Below are 18,905 nucleotides of genomic sequence, written 5' to 3' on the forward strand. Positions count from 1 at the left end.
GATCCCTTGGGCAATCGCTGTGTCTCCAGAAATCTTCCCTTCTGTGCTCTTCGCCTCCCGAGTGCGCTCAGCAGAGGGAGCTGCAGCCCCGCCAGCCGCTCCATCCCGGCTTTTCCCCGGGATCGGGCTGGAATGCCGGGCGTTCTTACACATCCAGCTCGTTCCGCGCTCGGCCACGGGATTGGGAAGTTCAGGATCCACCTGGAGCTGAGCGTCCTTCGGCTCTCGAGGCGTCCACGTGCAGTTCGGATCGAGGCAGCAGGACCTCGGGACGGTGCCGGGTACAACCTTCAGGAGACCTCCGGGTCTAAATCCAGGGATACCTCTGGGATCCGTCGGGATATCAGCGCATCAGCAGGCGATGGGTGGGCGTCTCCTCCACACCACGGGGAGCCTGCCCTTGGCTCAGGTGTTGAGCAGAGTTGAGCTCGATGGGAAATCCCAGCTGTGAAAACGGGCTGGATCTGAGCATTTCCCCGGAGCGGGATTTTGGTGGGAATGAGGGACCGAGCTGCCCTCGAAGGCTCAGCTGACGAGGCTGGATCATCACGGAGACCTCGGCTGGGAGAAGATCTGCCCCTGAAGCCCCACTGAGCAGCTCGGGGGGGCGCTTGGCTGGTGCATCCCACTGCATCCCACTGCATCCCTAAATGGGAGCCTGAGGGATTCGCCTCGGGAGATGTGGGACAGCGGCGCCGGCGCCTCCGCTTTCCACCTGCCCGAGTGGATGGTGAGTTATTGACCTTCCCATTCCAACCAGCACCCAGCCATGGAGGGGGCTCCACTCCTGGAGGGAGCTTTAGGTCTCCATGTTGGGTTTAGCTGGAATGAGGGTCGTTAAAGTCGGAGATTAACGAGCTCATTGAAAATGGCCGAATGACGGGGGCTGGTCCCCCCCGGGTCACCCCATCCTGCAGATCTGTCAACAATTAATTTTAGTAATAATTTTGGAGCCAGTGGGGAAGAGGAGTGGGAGAAACCTCCTTGTGTCCTGGGAGACTTGGAATTCCACCGGCAGCCGCTTCGGTTTGGATTATCAGCTCAGGTTCTGCCGTCACAAAACCTCTGAAACTCGGAGCTGCCCCTCGGGGCACCGTGGTGGGTCAGGGGTTTAGAATCCACGGCAGCAGGCACTAAAATACACTTTTCCCTGCTTCTCTGGTGGAGAGAATTCCCAAAGCAGCTGGAGATACAATGACATTGCCCCAAAAACCCGGCGGTGCTCGGGGACAGGAGGTTTTGTGCCGGGTTGGCTCCGCGTGTCCCCCGGGGGTCTGTCGGTGTCGCGGGGTCCAGAAACGCTCCTGGTGCTCCAGAAGGACTGAAATTCCAGGTCAATATTCGTTGTCTCTTCCCAGATTCCCGCTCACATCTCCAGCTTCTGGTCTGGGAGTCATCCCTCCTGGTAGTTCTTCTAAAAATACGTGGATTATTGTAATAAAAAGTTGGAATTCTGGTGCTGCTACGAGGGGATTTGATATTTATCTACAAATAACGTCCATGCACTGGGTTCAAATGTCATTATTCCCCTTTAATATCCAGCTTTTTGTATCCCACTATCCCTTTCTTAAGATTTGTGGATTTTATTGTCGTAAAATTCCAGTTTATTGTCCTGCTCCTCACTCATTTTTAATAGAGAATGATCCTTTCAGCTTTCCCCCAAATGTATCAAATTATATAATATATAATTAATTATATAATATATTTTTATATATATTAATATATGTTATATATAAATTATATCATATTTATATGATATATATATTTATATGATATAATTCATCATATTTATATGGGAAATTAATTTGGCACTTTAAGGGTTATCAGTGACAAACTTTTGCAATTCATTTGCTGTTTCAGATGTGGATTTTTAACTGCAAAGGTGTGGAGTTCTCCTTAAAAACAAGCAACAAACCTCCCCCTACAGATCCATCCCCCTCTCTCATTTTCTCCATTATGGATTTAGTGCCTCTGGGATCAGAACCAAATGACAAAAACTTTATTTAAATAGACTGGGTTTTTTTTTTTTCCTCATGGCCTCAGTAATTGCCTTTTCCAGTGCAGTTTTATGATTTTATGGATGGTTAAAGCTGCTGTGGCACCAAATCCATCTCCAGAGGGCCCAGGGTTATGTCCTCCAGGGATGTTTTTAATCAGGATTTTTAACTTGCCTGATTTGCATTTTATGTGCTTTCTCGGGTCAGTGTGGGAGTGAACGGCCACAGTTCAAGAAATAATTAGGCCCTGGCCTTAAAATGCTCATTATCTTTAAGGTCATTATTTCAACGAGCCTTTTAGGTCTTAATGTTCTTGCCAAGGTCCTTCCTTTGCCTCGGTTCACCTCTCGTAATTAAATGTTGGAAAATGCGTCGTCAGGGAACGGCGGTGACGCCTTCGCACGGCTCCTTGGAAAAGCAGCAGGTTCAAAGGGGAGTTTTCCCACATTCTGGAACTCTGATGGTCGGGAGATCTGGGATCTGCAGCGGGTCAGCTCTGGGATTGCAGAGCTGCACCCGAGCTGGGATTGAGCCATGGAATCCCGGGATCATTTGGGTTGGAAAAGCCCTCCGGGCCCATGGAGCCCAACCCTTCCCCAGCACTGACCCCTGTCCCCAAGGGCCACATCCACAGGGCTTGGAAATCCCTCCAGGAATGGGGGCTCCACCCCTGCCCCGTGCCAGGGCTGGGCAGCCCTTTCCAGGCAGGAATTTTCCCTGGTATCCAACCCAGCCCTCCTCTGTCCCCACAGCAGCCAGGGAAGGGCTCCCGTGTGCACTTGCGGGCCAGGAATTCCTCACCCCTCATCCCACTGGAGGCTCCAAAGGAGGGGAAATTCCAAATTTTCGAAGCTTCTGGGAATTCTGCAGCATGTGGGGCAGGAACAACTTTTGGCTTTGTGTCATGGGGGGATGGTTTAATGAGCTCTAATTGCACAGTCTAATAATCGTTAGACAGTGAACAGCAGAGGTGTTCATTTTGCTGTGACCTTTTCCTTTTTCCCAAAAAAACCCCAGGTGTTTTAGGGAAGCTTGTGCTGCTGGGCAGTGTGGTGGGAAGGAGCTGTGAGATCCCATGGGATGCTGGCTGAGGATGGGATCTGGGAGTGCTGCAGGTGCTGCCCAGGCTGGTGATGATTCAGCAGGTGTTTCCCATCTCCAGCTGCTGAGATCCCACATTTTTCCAGTATAAAACACACCTGAGCCATCATTGCAAGTTGAGGAAGTGTGGGAATGGCCCTTGTTGTGGGGCTGTGCCCCACAGAGCTGGGATGGACTGAGGGATCTGCTCCACAGCTGAAGGAGGAGGTTTCTCTCTTCCTTGTCCTTCCTTTGTCCCCAGTGGAATTTCCTGCTTTAGGTATTTGCTGTTTTCTTTTTTTTTTTTTAAGGATTTCTCCTCCCTGCTCCCTCCAATTCCAGCAGCAGGGATGGCCCCATGCTTTTGCCATGCCTTGGATTTAAGTGCTGCTGTTTGTTACCATGGAAGTGGCTCTGTCAGGGAATGCCAAGGTGTGCCATCCCTGGAAGTGTCCAAGTGTTGGACGGGGCTTGGGACAACCTGGGACAGTGGAAGGTGTCCCTGCCCATGTCAGGGGGTGGAACTGGGTGATCTTTAAGGCTCCTTCCAAACCATTCCATCATTCCATGACCCAGCACTGGTGTGATACCTCCAGGAATCAGTGATTTGACTTCCCAACACTCCTGGAAATCCCTCTGGCCCAGGTGGGTGGCTCCTCGTTCCTGTCCTTTCTGTCCCAAGCCCTGCAGGTAAAACCACCTTTAACCTGCACATTCCCAAAGGGAAGATGCCAAAGGGTTAAAGGTGTGTGTTAATCCTGGAGTTGGTCTCCGTGTGACCTTTTCCCTGGAGAACTTGGAATCTGAAGCACTTGGAGCTCTGGCAGAAGCTTTGGCTCGGTGAGCAGCGCCGTCAGGATTCCACATTAATTCCCTGTGAAACCAGGGAATGAGTGGCTTTGGAACAGCCCTTCCCTTGGAGTGATGAGATCTGGGAGGTGGATTGGGAAAGCAGAAGCTGTTGGAGCTGAGGGATGCAGCTCCTTCCCAGCACAGAGAGGGTTTGGCACCGCTGAGCCCACGGAGGGAGCCGGGCTCTGCCAACCCCTCTCCGGTTTCCCAGGGACAAGGGAGCAGGAGATGAAGTATCTGCTTGGCAGCAGCTCTGGAGCAAACCAGCTTTCCCTCCATGAATAGGGATGAGAGGGCAGCAGGAGGAGGGTTGGGCTGGGAGCTGCCATCCCTGGGCTCCGGTGGGACACCGGGGTGATCCTGTGGGTCCCCTCAGCTCTGGACACGCAGCTGGGAAATCATTTCTCCTCCAGCCTTTACTCTCCTTTATTTGAAAAAACAGTAAATTGATTTTATTGATTTTTCTGGGCATCATCAGTAGATGAGATGTTTTTCCCACTAGGAAGAGAGTTCCCAGGAAGTTTGTGGCCAAGCAGTGGCAGTTCTTGGAGATCACCTCCTCCTCCTGCTGTTTCATCCACGAGTAGATGGATTTTAACTCACTCCATAACCTGCTCTTTCTTTCCCAAGTTTATTTCAGGTGGATTTGGAAGCTGGAGAGCTTGTGCCCCCTTAATCCCACAGAAAACTCTTGTTTTCTCCCTTGTTTCCTTAAAAAACCCAAATATCCGTGGCTAAGAATCAATTTAAAACTCTCTGACTACAAAAACAATTTACTGAGTTTGAACACGGTTCTCCCTGGTTTTATCTGTTTGGCCCAGACTGACACAGGAATTGCAGAAGATTCCTGAGCTGTGGAGTGGAGGTGAAGGAAAGAACTTTTATTTTTAGAGAGTATTTATTTATTTTTAGAGATAGAGGTTCTTAATTTTAGTGTCTTGATCTCAGCTGAAAAAAGGCTTTTTTTTTTTTTTTTTTTTTTTTTTTTTTTTTTTTTTTTTTTTGTCCAGGAAAAGCCTTTTGATTTCAGTGCTTTGATGTGACAACCTACTGAGAAAGTAGTTGGGCTTTGGTGGTGCCATCAGGATGGGCTTTGTACCCCCTTGAAGGGCTTTTAACCAATTTACTAAAGTGTCTCCCTTGGGATTTTGCAGGAAAAGGGTCACCAATAATGGTCCAAATTAAAAATTTGCCTTGACAACACGACATTGACCTGAGTGTCAGTTGAAGCTTCTCTGGGCAGGATGTTGAGGTTCTTATGGGGGTTGTCCTTGGTACCTTGTCAGGGACAAAAATCTCTGGATAACAACTCCAGCCACTCAGTTAAAGGAATTGTCCTGCAGCAGGTCTGCTCCATCCACAGCCTTTTCCTGCTGCAGTAGGAACCTGCAAGGTAGGAAGAGACTGGATAGAAGGAAGAAATAATGGGAAAAAGGAGGGTGGGGAGGCCCTGGCCCAGGTTGCCCAGAGAAGCTGTGGCTGCCCCTGGATCCCTGGAAGTGTCCAAGGCCAGGTTGGAGCAACCTGGGCCAGTGGGAGGTGTCCCTGCCCATGGCAGGGGTGGCACTGGACAGGCTTTAAGGTCCCTTCCCACCCAAACCATTCCATGATCCTAAAAGGAAAGGTCTGGCGCGGGAACAGCGGGATGGGAGTGGGAGTGTGGAGTGGGAGTGTGGAGTGGGAGCGTGGACCCTTCCAAGGGCAAACTGTGCACTTGCAGCCGTGGGGGGCAGAGCGAGGACCCACACAATTAAAAACCACTTTGCCACGTACCGAATGCCTGCGTTGTTTTAGTTGCTCATTAGTTAATTTTCTTCTAATGAGGCTCCATTAACGAAACCATCTGACATTGGTGGAGGGGGGGGGGAGAAAACGGAGGGGGGGGAGAACCCGAGTTAAAAGAGCTTAATTAGCAAGTTAATTATAGCGAGCAGGGAACTGTTCTGGTTACATAAATAAGGCATTGTTATGCACACACAAGCCAGGCCACGTTCAAACCGGCCGCCAACTGTCTGGAGGTCGGGAACCGCTGTAATTCCCTGCGGAACACAAGCGGGGCTTGTTTGCCGGGACGCCTCATTAAGTCTTGGGGTCCTTCCCTGCCAAAGGGGGGAAAAAAAAAAAAAAAAAGAGGGAATCTGAAAATGCCAGCGGTTCCTCCCCTCCCTCCCTGTGCCTCCACCCCGCAGCTGAAACCAGAGCGGGATGGGGAGGTATAAATGGGGGGGCATTCCCGGCTCCGGAGGGACGCGGAGCGCGGGGCCGGCGGGGACACTGCCATGCCCAACAAGAAGAAGTACAATGTCAACGGGGACTCGGGGATCAAAGCCCAGGTGAGGGCACTCTTCAGCACCAGAACTGCGTTTTTCTATTCGTGTTTTTCCTCTCTTTTTTTCCTCCTCCTTTCCTTGCTGTTCCCCCCCCAGCCCGGTCGCTCGTTTCTGGAGCCGACTGCTCGGGGAAAATCCCAATTTTTGGAGTATTTCTTTCCATTTTCTCTTGGGAGCAGGTTTCAGTGATGGAGTTGAGCCAAACACATGTCTCTGGGGTTGTTCCTCGGAGCACTGCAATGGAGGAGGAGATGGGGTTGAGAGCAGGGAGATTCTCCAGGAAAACCTTGGATAATGGGAGTGGTTTTTCTCGGTGAAGGAGCACAGTTTTGTGGCAGGAGCCCTGGGTGGAAGTGAGACCTGGCTCATTTGAAATGTGGTGAGCACACACCTGATCTTAGGAGTCATTGGCCTTGCACATCTGGCAGGGAGGTTTTCCAGCTTGAATTGGTTTTTCCTGCTGGAAGTTGAAAGCAGCGGCGCCTTGGGAGCAGGTTGGGCTCCTAAATCCAAGGAGCTGCAGGTCTCAGAGGCTTCAGAGCTTCTCCTTGGAGCTCCAGCCTGTGCAGGGGTGGCTGTTGCCTTCAGGGGTGTTTTGGTGTGAGCTGGATGAGCTCAGGCTGGAACCAAATCACTGTTCTCATCCATCCCCATCTCGGATGTCCCCCGTTCCCGGCGCGTTGTGCTGTCTTGCCTCGTGGGATTGCTTGGGATTTGAGCAGCCTGGTCTAGTGGAAGATGTCCCTGCCCATGGCAGGGGGCTGGAACGAGATGATCTTTAATATCCCTTCCAACCCAAGCCATTCCATGATTCTATGGAATTCCAGCAGCCCTTCTTGCCCGCTCCCTCTGTTGCTCAAAGGATGTTGGTCGACACAAGGTAAAAGCCTTGGCCTGGCCCCTTCCCAACATTTTCCTTTCCTGGAGCTTCCTTCAACCTCTTGGGGGGTCAGTTCCTTGCTCAGGTAAAACTAAACCCATCTTGTAGTTTAAAGGGTTTAAACCCTGAAGGGGGTGGAGAGCAGAGCTTATTATAAAGTCTAGTTCTGGTTCTGCCTGGTGTGGTTCAGGACTGACTTTGCTTAGTCTCATACTTGGTTTTGGATGTGGAAGGGCTCAGAGAGCTCCAGGTTACCAATATTGGTGCATTGCCTGGAACAGTCACATTGAGTGTCCTTGAAGGGAAATGTTAATTCCAGCACAAATTATCCCCCCTTGGTTGGAATCCCAGCCCATCCCAGCGTCGTTTCACACTGACAACCTGATGCTTTGATGGAGCTGCTCAGCCGTGGGGGGGGGATTTGTTTTAAATTAATGGAATAAAAAGGGGAGAAAAAAAAAAAAAAGGATGTTATTTCAGGCCAGCAGCTTCTTAGGGAAGGCACATAAAGGTGTGTGTGTGCAAAGCCCCCGTCCCGCCGGGCTCAGGGTGTTAATCCTCCCTGGGGCTCTGGCTGGAACATGAGTTTGTCCTGGTTTTTTCCCCTCCCGTGTGTGTTTCCTGATCCGATGTCATTCTGTTGGTTGGTTTAAGATTAGCAGGGGAAAAAACCTCCCAGGTGCTGCTGCAAATCCTCTCCCAGCTCCTTCCCCTCCCCTCTCCTCCCAGCTCAAGTGCTGCCACTTAAACCACTGAGCTGGAGTTGGAATTCCCAGAACAGGGTCCAGTTCCTTCTGCTGAAATGACTCCTCGAAACAACTGCAGAACTTCTCAGGAAACCCCGAGGGGCTCGTTAATAGACCCAAGTTAATGGCTTTCAGTAATTTGGAGATGTAAATATTTGACCCTCGTTGCACCAGAACGAGTCAGTTCATGGTCAGAGCCAAGTCCAAGCCCTGATTCCAATTTCCCTGAGATTTAACAGGAATCATGGATGTAGTGGGGGCATCAAGGGTTGGCTCGGGAAGGGATGAGCACCAGGAGTGGAAATATCTCCTCAAACTCTAAATTTTAGGATATGTTTGAATATGGCCCAGTAGCCACATACAGAGAAAACTGGAAGAGGGTGTGTTTAGATGGAATACTGGGAAGGAATTCCTGGCTGGGAGGATGGGAAGGCCCTGGCCCAGGTTTCCCAGAGAAGCTGTGGCTGCCCCTGGATCCCTGGAAGTGTCCAAGGCCAGGTTGGAGCCACCTGGGCCAGTGGAAGGTGTCCCTGCCCATGGCAGGGGTGGCACTGGATGAGGTTTAAGGTTTTTCCAACCCAAACCATTCCAGGATTCCATGAATTAAAAGGAATGTTGAGGTATCTGATGCTCGTGAAGCCCCGTGGAGTTGGTGCTGATGTGAGCAGGGAAGAGTGAAGACAGGTCCAACCCAAGGTGCACATCAGGGACACAGGAGGGCTGAGTCTCTGCTCTAAAATCCCCAAAATCACCTGTAAGATCAGACGTTTGGCTCATGGGAAAACCTGGATTTGAGGAAATAAAGGGATACTGATTGCTTGTTCCTCTTTGCTGTTCTTGTCAACCAAAGGCTGGAGGAAAACCAAGCCCAGAGAAAAAGATTCCTCTGTGAATACCAGGGTTAAATGTCATTTCCCTGTTAAAAAATGGGAAATTTGCTTATCCCTTCTGTCCTGGTGTGCTTGGAGCAGATCAGCTTGGCTGGCTTAAATATTTATCTCTTGTGCTCAGGGCCTTGGGGGAATCTGAAATCTTCATTCCTTGGTGGTGACAGAGATGGAGACAGGTTTTAACTCTTCACTGAGCAAAACACCACCAAATATTGGTGTTAATCCATTGCTGCAGCTCCTTGTGGACGTTCCTGGGAAATCCAGCTCTCCAGCCTGGAGAATTGCTTGGATTTAATGGCTCATCCCGAATTCCTTGATTTGTCTGGTGAAGTTGTGTGCTCTTAAATACAATTTTCTTAAATACTTGTATTCTCCAACGGGTTGGGTTGGAGTGACATCTCTAATCCCTGCTGGAGGGTCTGGAATTAAACCAAACAGGGAATTTAACGTGTCCTGTCCCCATCAAACAACAGGAACTGTGGTTCAGCCCGGAGCTGGGACGGTGTCGGTGTCTGCTCGAGGCTCTGGCTTCCTGGGGTTAATCTCCTGCTGGGTGTTTTGGGTCTGACTCAGCTCCCTGGTTTCTCCCCACAGATCCAGTTTGCCGACCAAAAGCAGGAGTTCAACAAGCGCCCGTCCAAGATCGGCCGCCGCTCCCTGTCCCGCTCCATCTCGCAGTCCTCCACGGACAGCTACAGCTCAGGTGAGGGGGGCAACTCTCCAGCCTCTGCACACCCTGGGCATTTGTCCTGTCTTTCCCTCAGGGACCTCCCAGATCTGCTGGAAGGTCGGTACTGTGGGGAGGGGAGGCGTGGAAAGAGGGTTGTTGCTTTTTTTCCTCGTCCCCGCGTGTGGTTGGATGGAAAATCAAGTCATTCTGATGCTCTCAACGCTTCTCATCTCTCCTTATAGCCCTCGTGTGCAGTTCCTGCTGCCTTCCCTCCTCTCTCCCCCTTCCTTTTCCTTCCAGGCTCAGCAAAACAACGTTTCTCCATTCTATTCTTGCTTCCCTTCCTCTTCTTGAACAAATCCATGTGGATCTCACTGTAGGTTTGGACTTACCTGTTGCACGTGGGATTGGAGTCTTTGAAAGAGCAGTGAGGACCTTTGAGGGCCTTTTTGAAGGTGTTTTTCCTGCTGGAGTCTGAGCAGTGACACTCTCTGGATGTGTTTTTGGGATATTTGGCAGGTCACAGCGGGTTTGAGGAGAGCCTGGGTAGATATTGGGTAGTTTCATGGAAACATAGAATGGTTTGGCTTGGAAGGGACCTGAAAGATCATCCCATTCCAAGCCAGGGACACCTTCCACTATCCCAGGTTGCTCCAAACCTCATCCAACCCGGTGAGAGGTTTAAAGCTCTGGTTTAATTAAATGTAAAAGCCTCTGGAAACTCAACATCCAAGTCCTGGCTGATGGCTCAGAGACACTGCCACAGACCTGGCTGGTGGCCAGAGCTCCTGCTGAACTCCTGCATGGAAACCCTGCTTTGTGTTTCTCTGCTCATTTCCCTGATCCTGAGGATACTGGAGATGAGGGGACAGGACCATGCTGTCCTTTCCAGAGGGAGGCATCAGCCCAGGCTCTGTTCCCACTTTGGAATCCACAGCTCCATCCAATCCCTGAGCACCAGGGAGTGTTTTGTGACTGTTGTTTTTGAAGAACTTGTTGTTCTGCTTGGCCTGGCCCGTGTCATGGTGTTCTCTCCTGGTTCACAGCTGGAAAAACTTGGAATATCTTTGGGGAATTCCCCAGTGCTCCTTGCAGTCACCATCTCCTGCTAAAGCATTGGAAGTGTCAATTAATGAGCTTGTGGGAATACTGAATTTCCCTCCTCCTGGAAGCAGGAGGTTGGCAGCCAGGATGGAAGACTTCAGTTGCCAGGGTGGCTGCAGGATGGAGGGATAAATCCCATTGGAACATCTTGGTCTTTGTTGTTCCCCTTCTCAGACTGAACAGTAGCACAATCTGAACAACCCATTGAGTTCTCCTGGGATGGGAAAAGGCTGGAAAAGAAGCAGCATGAGGAGAAGAGAGGTGATGATGGAGGGAAAGAGTCACAGAATTGTTTAGGTTGGAAAATCCCTCGGAGACATCGAGTCCAAACATCCCCCAGCTCTGCCAAGGCCACCACTGACCCACATCCCCAAGTGCCACATCCACAGGGCTTGGAAATCCCTGCAGGGTTGGGGCCTCCAAACCTCCCTGGGCAGCCCCTGCCAAGGCCTCCCCACCCTTTCCAGCAACAAATTCCTCCTCAGCCCCAACCTGACCCTCCCCTGGCCCAGCCTGAGGCCGTTTCCCCTTGGCCTGTCCCTTGTTCCCTGGCAGCAGAGCCCGGCCCCCCCCGGCTCCCCCCTCCTGCCCCCCCGGCTCCCCCCTCCTGGCAGGGACTTGCAGAGCCAGAAGGTCCCCCCTGAGCCTCCTTTGCTCCAGGATGAGCCCCCCCAGCTCCCTCAGCCCCTCCTGCTGCTCCAGACCCTTCCCAGCTCCCTTCCCTTCCCTGCACACCCACAAAGTGCAGGGAGGTCTCAAGGTTTGGAAGTGATGGATGTGAGTGAAAAATTGACCCTAAACCAAGCAGCTCTTCCCTGAGACCTTCTGGGAAGGCAGTTTTCCAGCATCCTGGTCCAAAATTCTAGGGCAGTGCCAGTGCTGTTGCAGCGATGCAAGGATGGGTGTGCAAACAGCTGTGGGTTCTTGCTCTTCCTGCCCATCAAAACTGGAATAATGAGGGTGGGGAGGCCCTGGAATAGCTTTCCCTGAGAAGCTGTGGCTGCCCATCGGAAAATTCCCTGGAAGTGTCCAAGGGCAGGTTGGAGCAACCTGGACTAGTGGGAGGTGTCCCTGCCCATGGCAGGGGGATGAAACAACAGGATCTTTAAGCTCCTTTCGAATCCAAACCATTCCATGATTCTGTGACAAACCAGCAGAGACACTGTGGAATGTGAAAATGTCACCTCTCAGTTGCTGTGAAGTCCAAGGAATGACAAAACCAGTGGTGCTGATCCCCCTCTTCCAATTAGAATTCTTTTAGTCTCTTACTGATCTGCCACGAGCCGCTGGTTTTCTGTGATTGTTCCACTTCATTTAAAGGGACTGATTTTTCTCACTGGGGAAATTAATTGTTTTCTGCCCCGTTTGGGAGCGATTTATTCGCCCCAGGACACACTTGGGTGTTTTATCAACATCTGCTGCTGCCAGCCAGGGAAGGGCACCGAGCTGGGAGCTCTGCTCTGGAGTCCAGGGGGTGTTTGGATCAATTTTACTTAAATTTTACCTAAATTTCACAAACTGTCCTTTCCCTTTCTGCCAAATTCAGATCATTATCTGCTCCAGCAAAGATTTGGGGGGATCAGGTGGTTTACAGGAGCCCAGCTTTGAATGCTCAGACACTCAGCAGTGTGTGTGACACACCACATCCATGTTCTGTGGGTGGGATTGGAACAGGAATAGCTGGAATTCAAGGCCCCTGCCTTCACCCTCGTGCTGCTGCAGAACTTTGGGAAGGCTGCAAGGTTTGTCTTTATTTGGGCTGTGACAGGGGCAGGTTGTCCCTTTTTTGCCCTAAATTTTGCCAGTTTGAGCAGCTCTGAGTGGACCCTCACCTGAAATATTAGCAAAGCTGAACTTGGCTGAGTTTAGGCTCTGACCTGAGTTTAGGATTTGGAGTCCCCAGCCTGTCTGGGCAGAGATACAAACACATAATACAAATAATATGATTTACATTAAAATGCTCCATGACTCTGCAGAATTGCCAACCCCAGGCAGGGAGTTTTCATTAATCAACTTTTGGGTGAGTTGAGATGATAATTAGGAGGCTGCCTATCCATCAGCTAATTGGATATTTCCAGGTGACAGGAATCCTTTCCTTTCTGTGTTTGTTTTTCATTTGACAGAAAAGCAGAGGCAAAACTGACTGTTACAAATCATTATGCTGTTCTATTACACTAATGATATTCATTTAATTGCCATAGTTCTGTAAACACTTTTATATATTATATGTATTTAGCAGTAAAGAACAATCTGCACAAGAAAATCTGGCCACTCTAGGCAGGGTTGTTGGGGTTTTTTTTGATTAAAAAATTGCTTTCAGCCCCCAGAACGAAAAATGGCTGGTTTTAAAGAAACCTCCACTCAGATTAACTGTCTTCAAGGAAATAATCCTCCTTGAACTAATTAATCCTCCCTTCTGGAGTCCTTGCTGTCCGAGAGTTTGGTTTTATATAAGGTGCCCTTTTGTTATTAATCCGGGCTCCTGGGCCTGCAGGGTTGTGAACACCCTGAATTTGGGGCTCCANGTGTGGCTCTCGGGGAGCCTGGTGCTCCCACAGAACCACACTAAGCTTTTTTTCCTTGGCATCATCCAAGTGCTTCACAGGAGCCAGAAGGGACAGGAACCACCTTGTTGGGTCCTGCAGGAGAGACAAACCCACAGCCGGGGTGGGGTGGAGGGTTTAACTCCTTGGTGGAGAGTTTAACTCCTTGGTTTGGGGGGTTTTTTTGGGGTGGAAATGCCACCAGAGCCGTTCTGGGCAGAGGGAGGTTTTCTTTGCTCCAATTCCTCTGCAGGGGCTGTCAGAATCAGTCACAGCTTCAGGTCTGGATGCCCCTGGAAAGCTCCCTGGGAGCTCTGGAGGGTGGTGGAGACCAGGGGTTCAACCATCTCCCCATGACAGTGTAAGAACCCCTCACCCTTCCTGCTGCCTAATTCCTGACTGGGGTAGAAATGGGGAATCTGTCCTGAGCACTGGGGAGAACAAACCCCTTGGGTTGTAGAGCATTCCCTCCTGGAAACTGTGCCTGTGGTGCTGGGGAGGACAGAGGGCTCGTCAGGGTGTGGGGTGTCCATCATTTGGAGCCATCCATGACACTGGCCAACATCCAAGGCTGTCGTGGATCGGGCAGTTCTACCACGGAGAAACTCCTCTGGAACAGATAATGTGATGTCATGGATCAGGCTGTTCTACCACAGAGAAACTCCTCTGGAACAGATAATGTGATGTCATGGTTTGGGCTGTTCCACCACAGAGATTCTTCTCTGGAACAGATAATGTGGTGTCATGGATCAGGCTGTTCTACCACAGAGAAACTCCTCTGGAACAGATAAAATGATATCATGGATTGGGCTGTTCTACCACAGAGAAACTCCTCTGGAACAGATAAAATGATATCATGGATTGGGCTGTTCCACCACAGAGAAACTCCTCTGGAACAGATAATGTGGTGTCATGGATTGGGCTGTTCCACCACAGAGATTCTTCTCTGGAACAGATATGATGTCATGGATCAGGCTGTTCTACCATGGAGATCCTCCTCTGGAATAGATAATATGTCTTGGATTGGGCTGTTCCAGCACAGAGATCCTCCTGTGGAACAGATAATATGATGTCATGGATTAGGTTGTTCCACCATGGAGGTCCCCCTCTGGAATAGATAATATGATGTCATGGATATAGGGCTGTTCTACCACAGAGATCCTCCTCTGGAACAGATAATATGATGTCATGGATCAGACTGTTCCACCACGGAGATCCTCCTCTGGAACAGACCATTTGGTGCCATGGATAAGGCTGTCCAAGCAAGGAGATCCTCTTGTGGAACACTGAGTTGGACGACAGGTCTCGGGTTCATTTTACAAGTTCCACGTGATCTGGGGAGTAAAGGCTTGGAGTAAAACTTCCAGGCAGTTTAATAGGGAATGAGGGAATGAGGCTTTTGAGTTGGGTCCTGGGAAGGTCCTTTGGAAAGGGAAGAGGAGCAATGGTTTCTGGTTCATCACGTTGCTCTGACTGCTGGTGCCTGTCCTAAAAGATGGAAGAGGTTTGGCTTCCCACGGTAGGGACATATTCCAGGGGAAAGCATGGCACAAACAATCTCCTCAGATGATCCCGAGTGGAAGCAGAAGTGGTGGTTAATTCATCGGGACTCAAACTGAAAATGGATGTGATTTTATATAAGCACACGTGATTTTAGTAATCAAAATAAATGGGAAGGGGGATTTCTAATTCCATGAAGGGCTTTTCCATGCACCTCCACGTGTCTGCTGTAGTCCAGTTCCATAACCAGGAGTTTGGAGGGCACTGATAGGAAAGGAAGACGGTTTTTGACACATCCACACCTGGTCTTAAACCAGCAGCTTAATGTGATTCCGTGGGACCATGATCCATGTGGGATCAGGTGATCTGTGGCTCTCTAACCCATTCCTGAAGTCCCCCAGGGATGGAGAGCCACCACCTCTGGGGCCAGTCCATGCCAGTGTTGTGTCATCCTCCCAAGGAAGGAGTTTCTTCCTCTCGAGTTTCCTTGTGATCCTCCCAAGCAGCAGCTCCTGGTCCTCACTGAGGAGCATCCAAACTGAGCAAATCCAAGGACTGGGAATGCCACCATACCTGGATAATCATCAACTCACAGCCTTCACCAGGATGTTGTTTGGAATGGAACAGGGTCTTGTGTCTGTGCTGCCCTAAATTACAACTTGRRAMRGWMYYRRRWSWKTWYSRKGKSTYYYYKRKRGCTSYMWWRGMKYWRWWWWKGSKWARAKWKWKGGGAGARGGCCATGGAGATGAGCCCGTGGAGGACATGGGCACTGTTAATTACCTCTGGTGTGGTGTTGAAGTTGGAGGAGATAAGAGTGAGGAATTCACCCCAGGTAAAACTGCCTGGGGAGATGGTCCCTGTGGGAGAAGGGCAGATCCCAGCTGAGGACAGAGGGAGGTGGCACCTGCACATGGAGAAACACATCCATGACCACGCTCAGCCGTGGATCATCCACAGGTGCTTTGGCCCCAGGGAATGTCTTGTCCTGTTTCTGACCTCCTCTCCCCCCTCCAGCTGCCTCCTACACGGACAGCTCCGACGATGAGACCTCCCCCCGGGACAAGCAGCAGAAGAATTCCAAAGGCAGCAGCGATTTCTGCGTGAAGAACATCAAACAGGCCGAGTTCGGGCGCCGGGAGATCGAGATCGCCGAGCAAGGTACATGGGGCGCCTCCCTCCAGCTCCACCTCGTCCTGGGTCATCTTTTGGGGTCCTTCCTTCCCCCAGATCCCCTTCTGAGGCTCGGTGTGTCAGTGATTTCCTGATGCCTGGTAGAGATGGGAGAGCTTTGGTGGGGTGTTGTGGGACGGGAGAGGAGTTATGGGGTTGTGCTGAGGAGCTCCAACCAAACAACTCCTGAAGGGCTGTTCTACAGTCCAACATGTTTTGTTAAAATTAGTAGAGAAGATGAAATCCATCAAATAGATTTGAGCTTGATTATCTCCAGAAGTCCATAGCAAAGGGTTTAGGAAGCTGGAGGGACACGGGAAAAGAGGGGCAGGGCAGGAAGTCCCAAGTTCTCCTCAGTCTGAAGCGGATTTTCCTCCAGCCTCACTTGGGAACTTGCAGGTAGAAATTTGAACATGGGATGGTGCTTCATCCGAGATAGCAGGGAGAAAATCCAGAGGGATATTGGGTCCTTTTCATTTATTTGGGCTTGCTCACAAGGCTTTGGCCTCTTTGGAAGCTGCCCCAGCTGTACAAGTTCATGGGAACACCAACCAGTGGGGCAAGAAGTGGTGCTGCTGTTTGTCCTCGTCCTCATCCCTCTTTCCATCCCATTCATGGGCCTGTTTTCCCTCCTCCCTGCAGAAATGCCCGCGCTGATGGCTCTGAGGAAGAGAGCTCAGGGGGAGAAGCCGCTGGCGGGGGCCAAGATCGTGGGCTGCACACACATCACGGCCCAGACCGCGGTGAGGCCCGGCCCCCAACCCCACACGGGGCTGTGCCACTGCTGAGCCCCTGCAACTGCCCCCAGGGGGGCAATGGGGGCACGAGGAGCTGGGAATTCCCCTCAGCAGTGGTTGCTCCTGGCTGGATTTGGGACTTTGCTGAGTGAAATCTCTACACGTACATATATATATATATAAAAAATATATGTACTCTGAAGTTCTTATTTATGTCAGCCTTTCAAAATTGTTTCACAAATGCAAATTAACTGAAAAACTGTTTTCTGTGCAACTTTCTAACAAACCTGATGCTGCTTAAAACCAGCTTCAGGGGTCCCAGAGAATCACTGAATCCTGGAATGATTTGAGCTGGAAGGGGCCTTAAAAGCCCATCCAGTTCCACCCCCTGCCATGGGCAGGGACACCTTCCACTAGACCAAGTTGCTCAAAGCCTTGTTCAACCTGACCTTGAAGCTTAAAACCCACTTCAGAGGCCCCCAAAAATCATAAAACCATGGAATGGTTTGGGTGGGAAGGGACCTTAAAGCCCGTCCAGTGACACCTCCCGCTGTCCCAGGTTGCTCCAAGCCCCGTCCAGCCTGGCCTTGAAGCTTAAAACCAACTTCAGAGACCCCCCAGAAGGTTTCCCATGAACAGCAGACAAACCCCCCAGCTGTGTGTTGCTCCTTGTGTTGATCTTCCTGGTGTTTTTTGGTTCCCAGGTGCTGATGGAGACTCTGGGAGCGTTGGGTGCCCAGTGCCGATGGGCCGCCTGCAACATCTACTCCACCCTCAACGAAGTGGCTGCTGCCCTCGCTGAGAGTGGTAGGAAACACCTCCCTCCTCGTTATTCCTGACTTTTATAAAAGGATTTCTTTGGTTTTATCTCGTTTTTCACCTCTTAGGGTTTTTTCCCCTTAATTATTTTTGGTTTAGAATAAACCCGTACGAGGTAACGGCACACGATCCATCCCTTCCAGTGCTCTGGAAACCTTGGGATGGTTTTAATCTGGAGGATAAAAGAACATGGTACAAAATAATGGTGATGCCCTTAAGGAGCTGAATGGGCTACCTGAAGCTGGACGTTATTTTGTTAAGAGAAACAAAGCTAAATTTGATTTAAGAGCTGTAAATTTGAGTCAGAACTTTGGCTAAAAGGGGCGAAAGAGAGACTTTGAGGGGGGGAAATGATTCGTAAAAAAGAAGCTGAGCGTGTTGGTGCTCACCTGGGAGACTGAAAACAGGTTTTACCTGGGTGAGGTCAGGGGTTTTACCTGGGTAAGGTCTGGAATTTTACCTGGGTAAGGTCTGGAATTTTACCTGGGTGAGCTTAGAAGTTTTACCTGGGTGAGGTCAGGGGTTTTACCTGGATAAGGTCTGGGATTTTACTTGGGTAAAGTCTGGAATTTTTCCTGGGTAAGGCCAGAGGTTTTACCTGGGTAAGATCGGGGGTTTTACCTGGGTAAGGTCTAGAATTTTACCTGAGTGAGCTCAGGGGTTTTACCTGGGTAAGGCCAGGGGTTTTACCTGGATAAGCTCAGGGGATTTATGTGGGTGAGGCTGGGGGTTTTAACCTGGGTAAGGCCAAGAGTTTGACCTTGAGACCTGGAAGACCCATAAGCCAAACCCACCATCTTGCCCGTTACAAGGTCTCACTCCCTGAAGCTTAGTCCTGATTGCTCATAAATCAGAATATATTCAAATAAATCATTAATTCATTAATAAATTAGTGGGCTGACATGCCTGACAAGCGGGTAGGACACCTAATTTTCGGGGAAACCTTCATTTTGGAAATAAATATTATCGTTTGGGGCGTGTCGGCCTCTGGCCTGGTGGTGAGTGCAGCTCTTTCCTGAGGGAGAGGAGGAAGTGAGGAAGGCTAAAGCCAACTCCCAGTGTGTGTCCAAAGCTTCTCCTGGAAGGGGGATGTGGAAAGCTCAGCCAGGACCGTGGTGATGTGGGGAGCAGGGCTGTGGGAAGGGCCAATCCCGCGGGATTTGCCAAGGCCGTGCTGGCACATCTCCCTCTCTCTGTGCCAGGTTTCCCTGTCTTTGCCTGGAAGGGAGAGTCTGAGGATGATTTCTGGTGGTGCATCGACCGCTGTGTCAACGTGGAGGGCTGGCAGCCCAACATGGTGAGTGGGGGGACCGTGGGGTCACAGCCGGGGGGGCCCAGCTCTGGTTCGTGGGTCCCTCGGGGTGGATGAGAGTGAACTGACACTGAGTGACCTCAGGGCTTTGGGGATGGGGGTGTCCCTGTCCCAGACTCCCCAGGGATGGAGGTTCCTGGTCCTGGACTCCCAGGGACCTTGGGAATTGGGGTGTCCCTGTCCCAGACTCCCCAGGGATGGAGGTTCCTGGTCCTGGACCCACAGGGACCTTGGGAATGAGGGTATCCCAGTCTCAAACCCCCCAGGGATGGGG

At 50.7% G+C, this 18,905-nt stretch overlaps 1 protein-coding gene across 1 annotated transcript in view; it reads left to right on the plus strand.

Moving 5' to 3' along the window:
• The first annotated feature begins 657 nt into the window (after nt 1–657).
• The window catches only part of AHCYL2 (adenosylhomocysteinase like 2), a 28,844-nt gene continuing 10,596 nt past the window's right edge, over nt 658–18,905 (plus strand). The window contains exons 1-6 of the mRNA XM_029965612.1: nt 658–730; nt 9,370–9,478; nt 15,608–15,751; nt 16,406–16,506; nt 17,205–17,307; nt 18,522–18,616. Coding sequence (XP_029821472.1) covers nt 680–730; nt 9,370–9,478; nt 15,608–15,751; nt 16,406–16,506; nt 17,205–17,307; nt 18,522–18,616 — 603 coding nt within the window. The 5' untranslated portion in view covers nt 658–679. The remainder of the gene's footprint in view (nt 731–9,369; nt 9,479–15,607; nt 15,752–16,405; nt 16,507–17,204; nt 17,308–18,521; nt 18,617–18,905) is intronic.

Source organism: Manacus vitellinus, unplaced genomic scaffold, assembly GCF_001715985.3.
Source record: "Manacus vitellinus isolate BGI_N305 unplaced genomic scaffold, ASM171598v3 scaffold_110_pilon, whole genome shotgun sequence".
Classification (NCBI taxonomy): domain Eukaryota; kingdom Metazoa; phylum Chordata; class Aves; order Passeriformes; family Pipridae; genus Manacus; species Manacus vitellinus.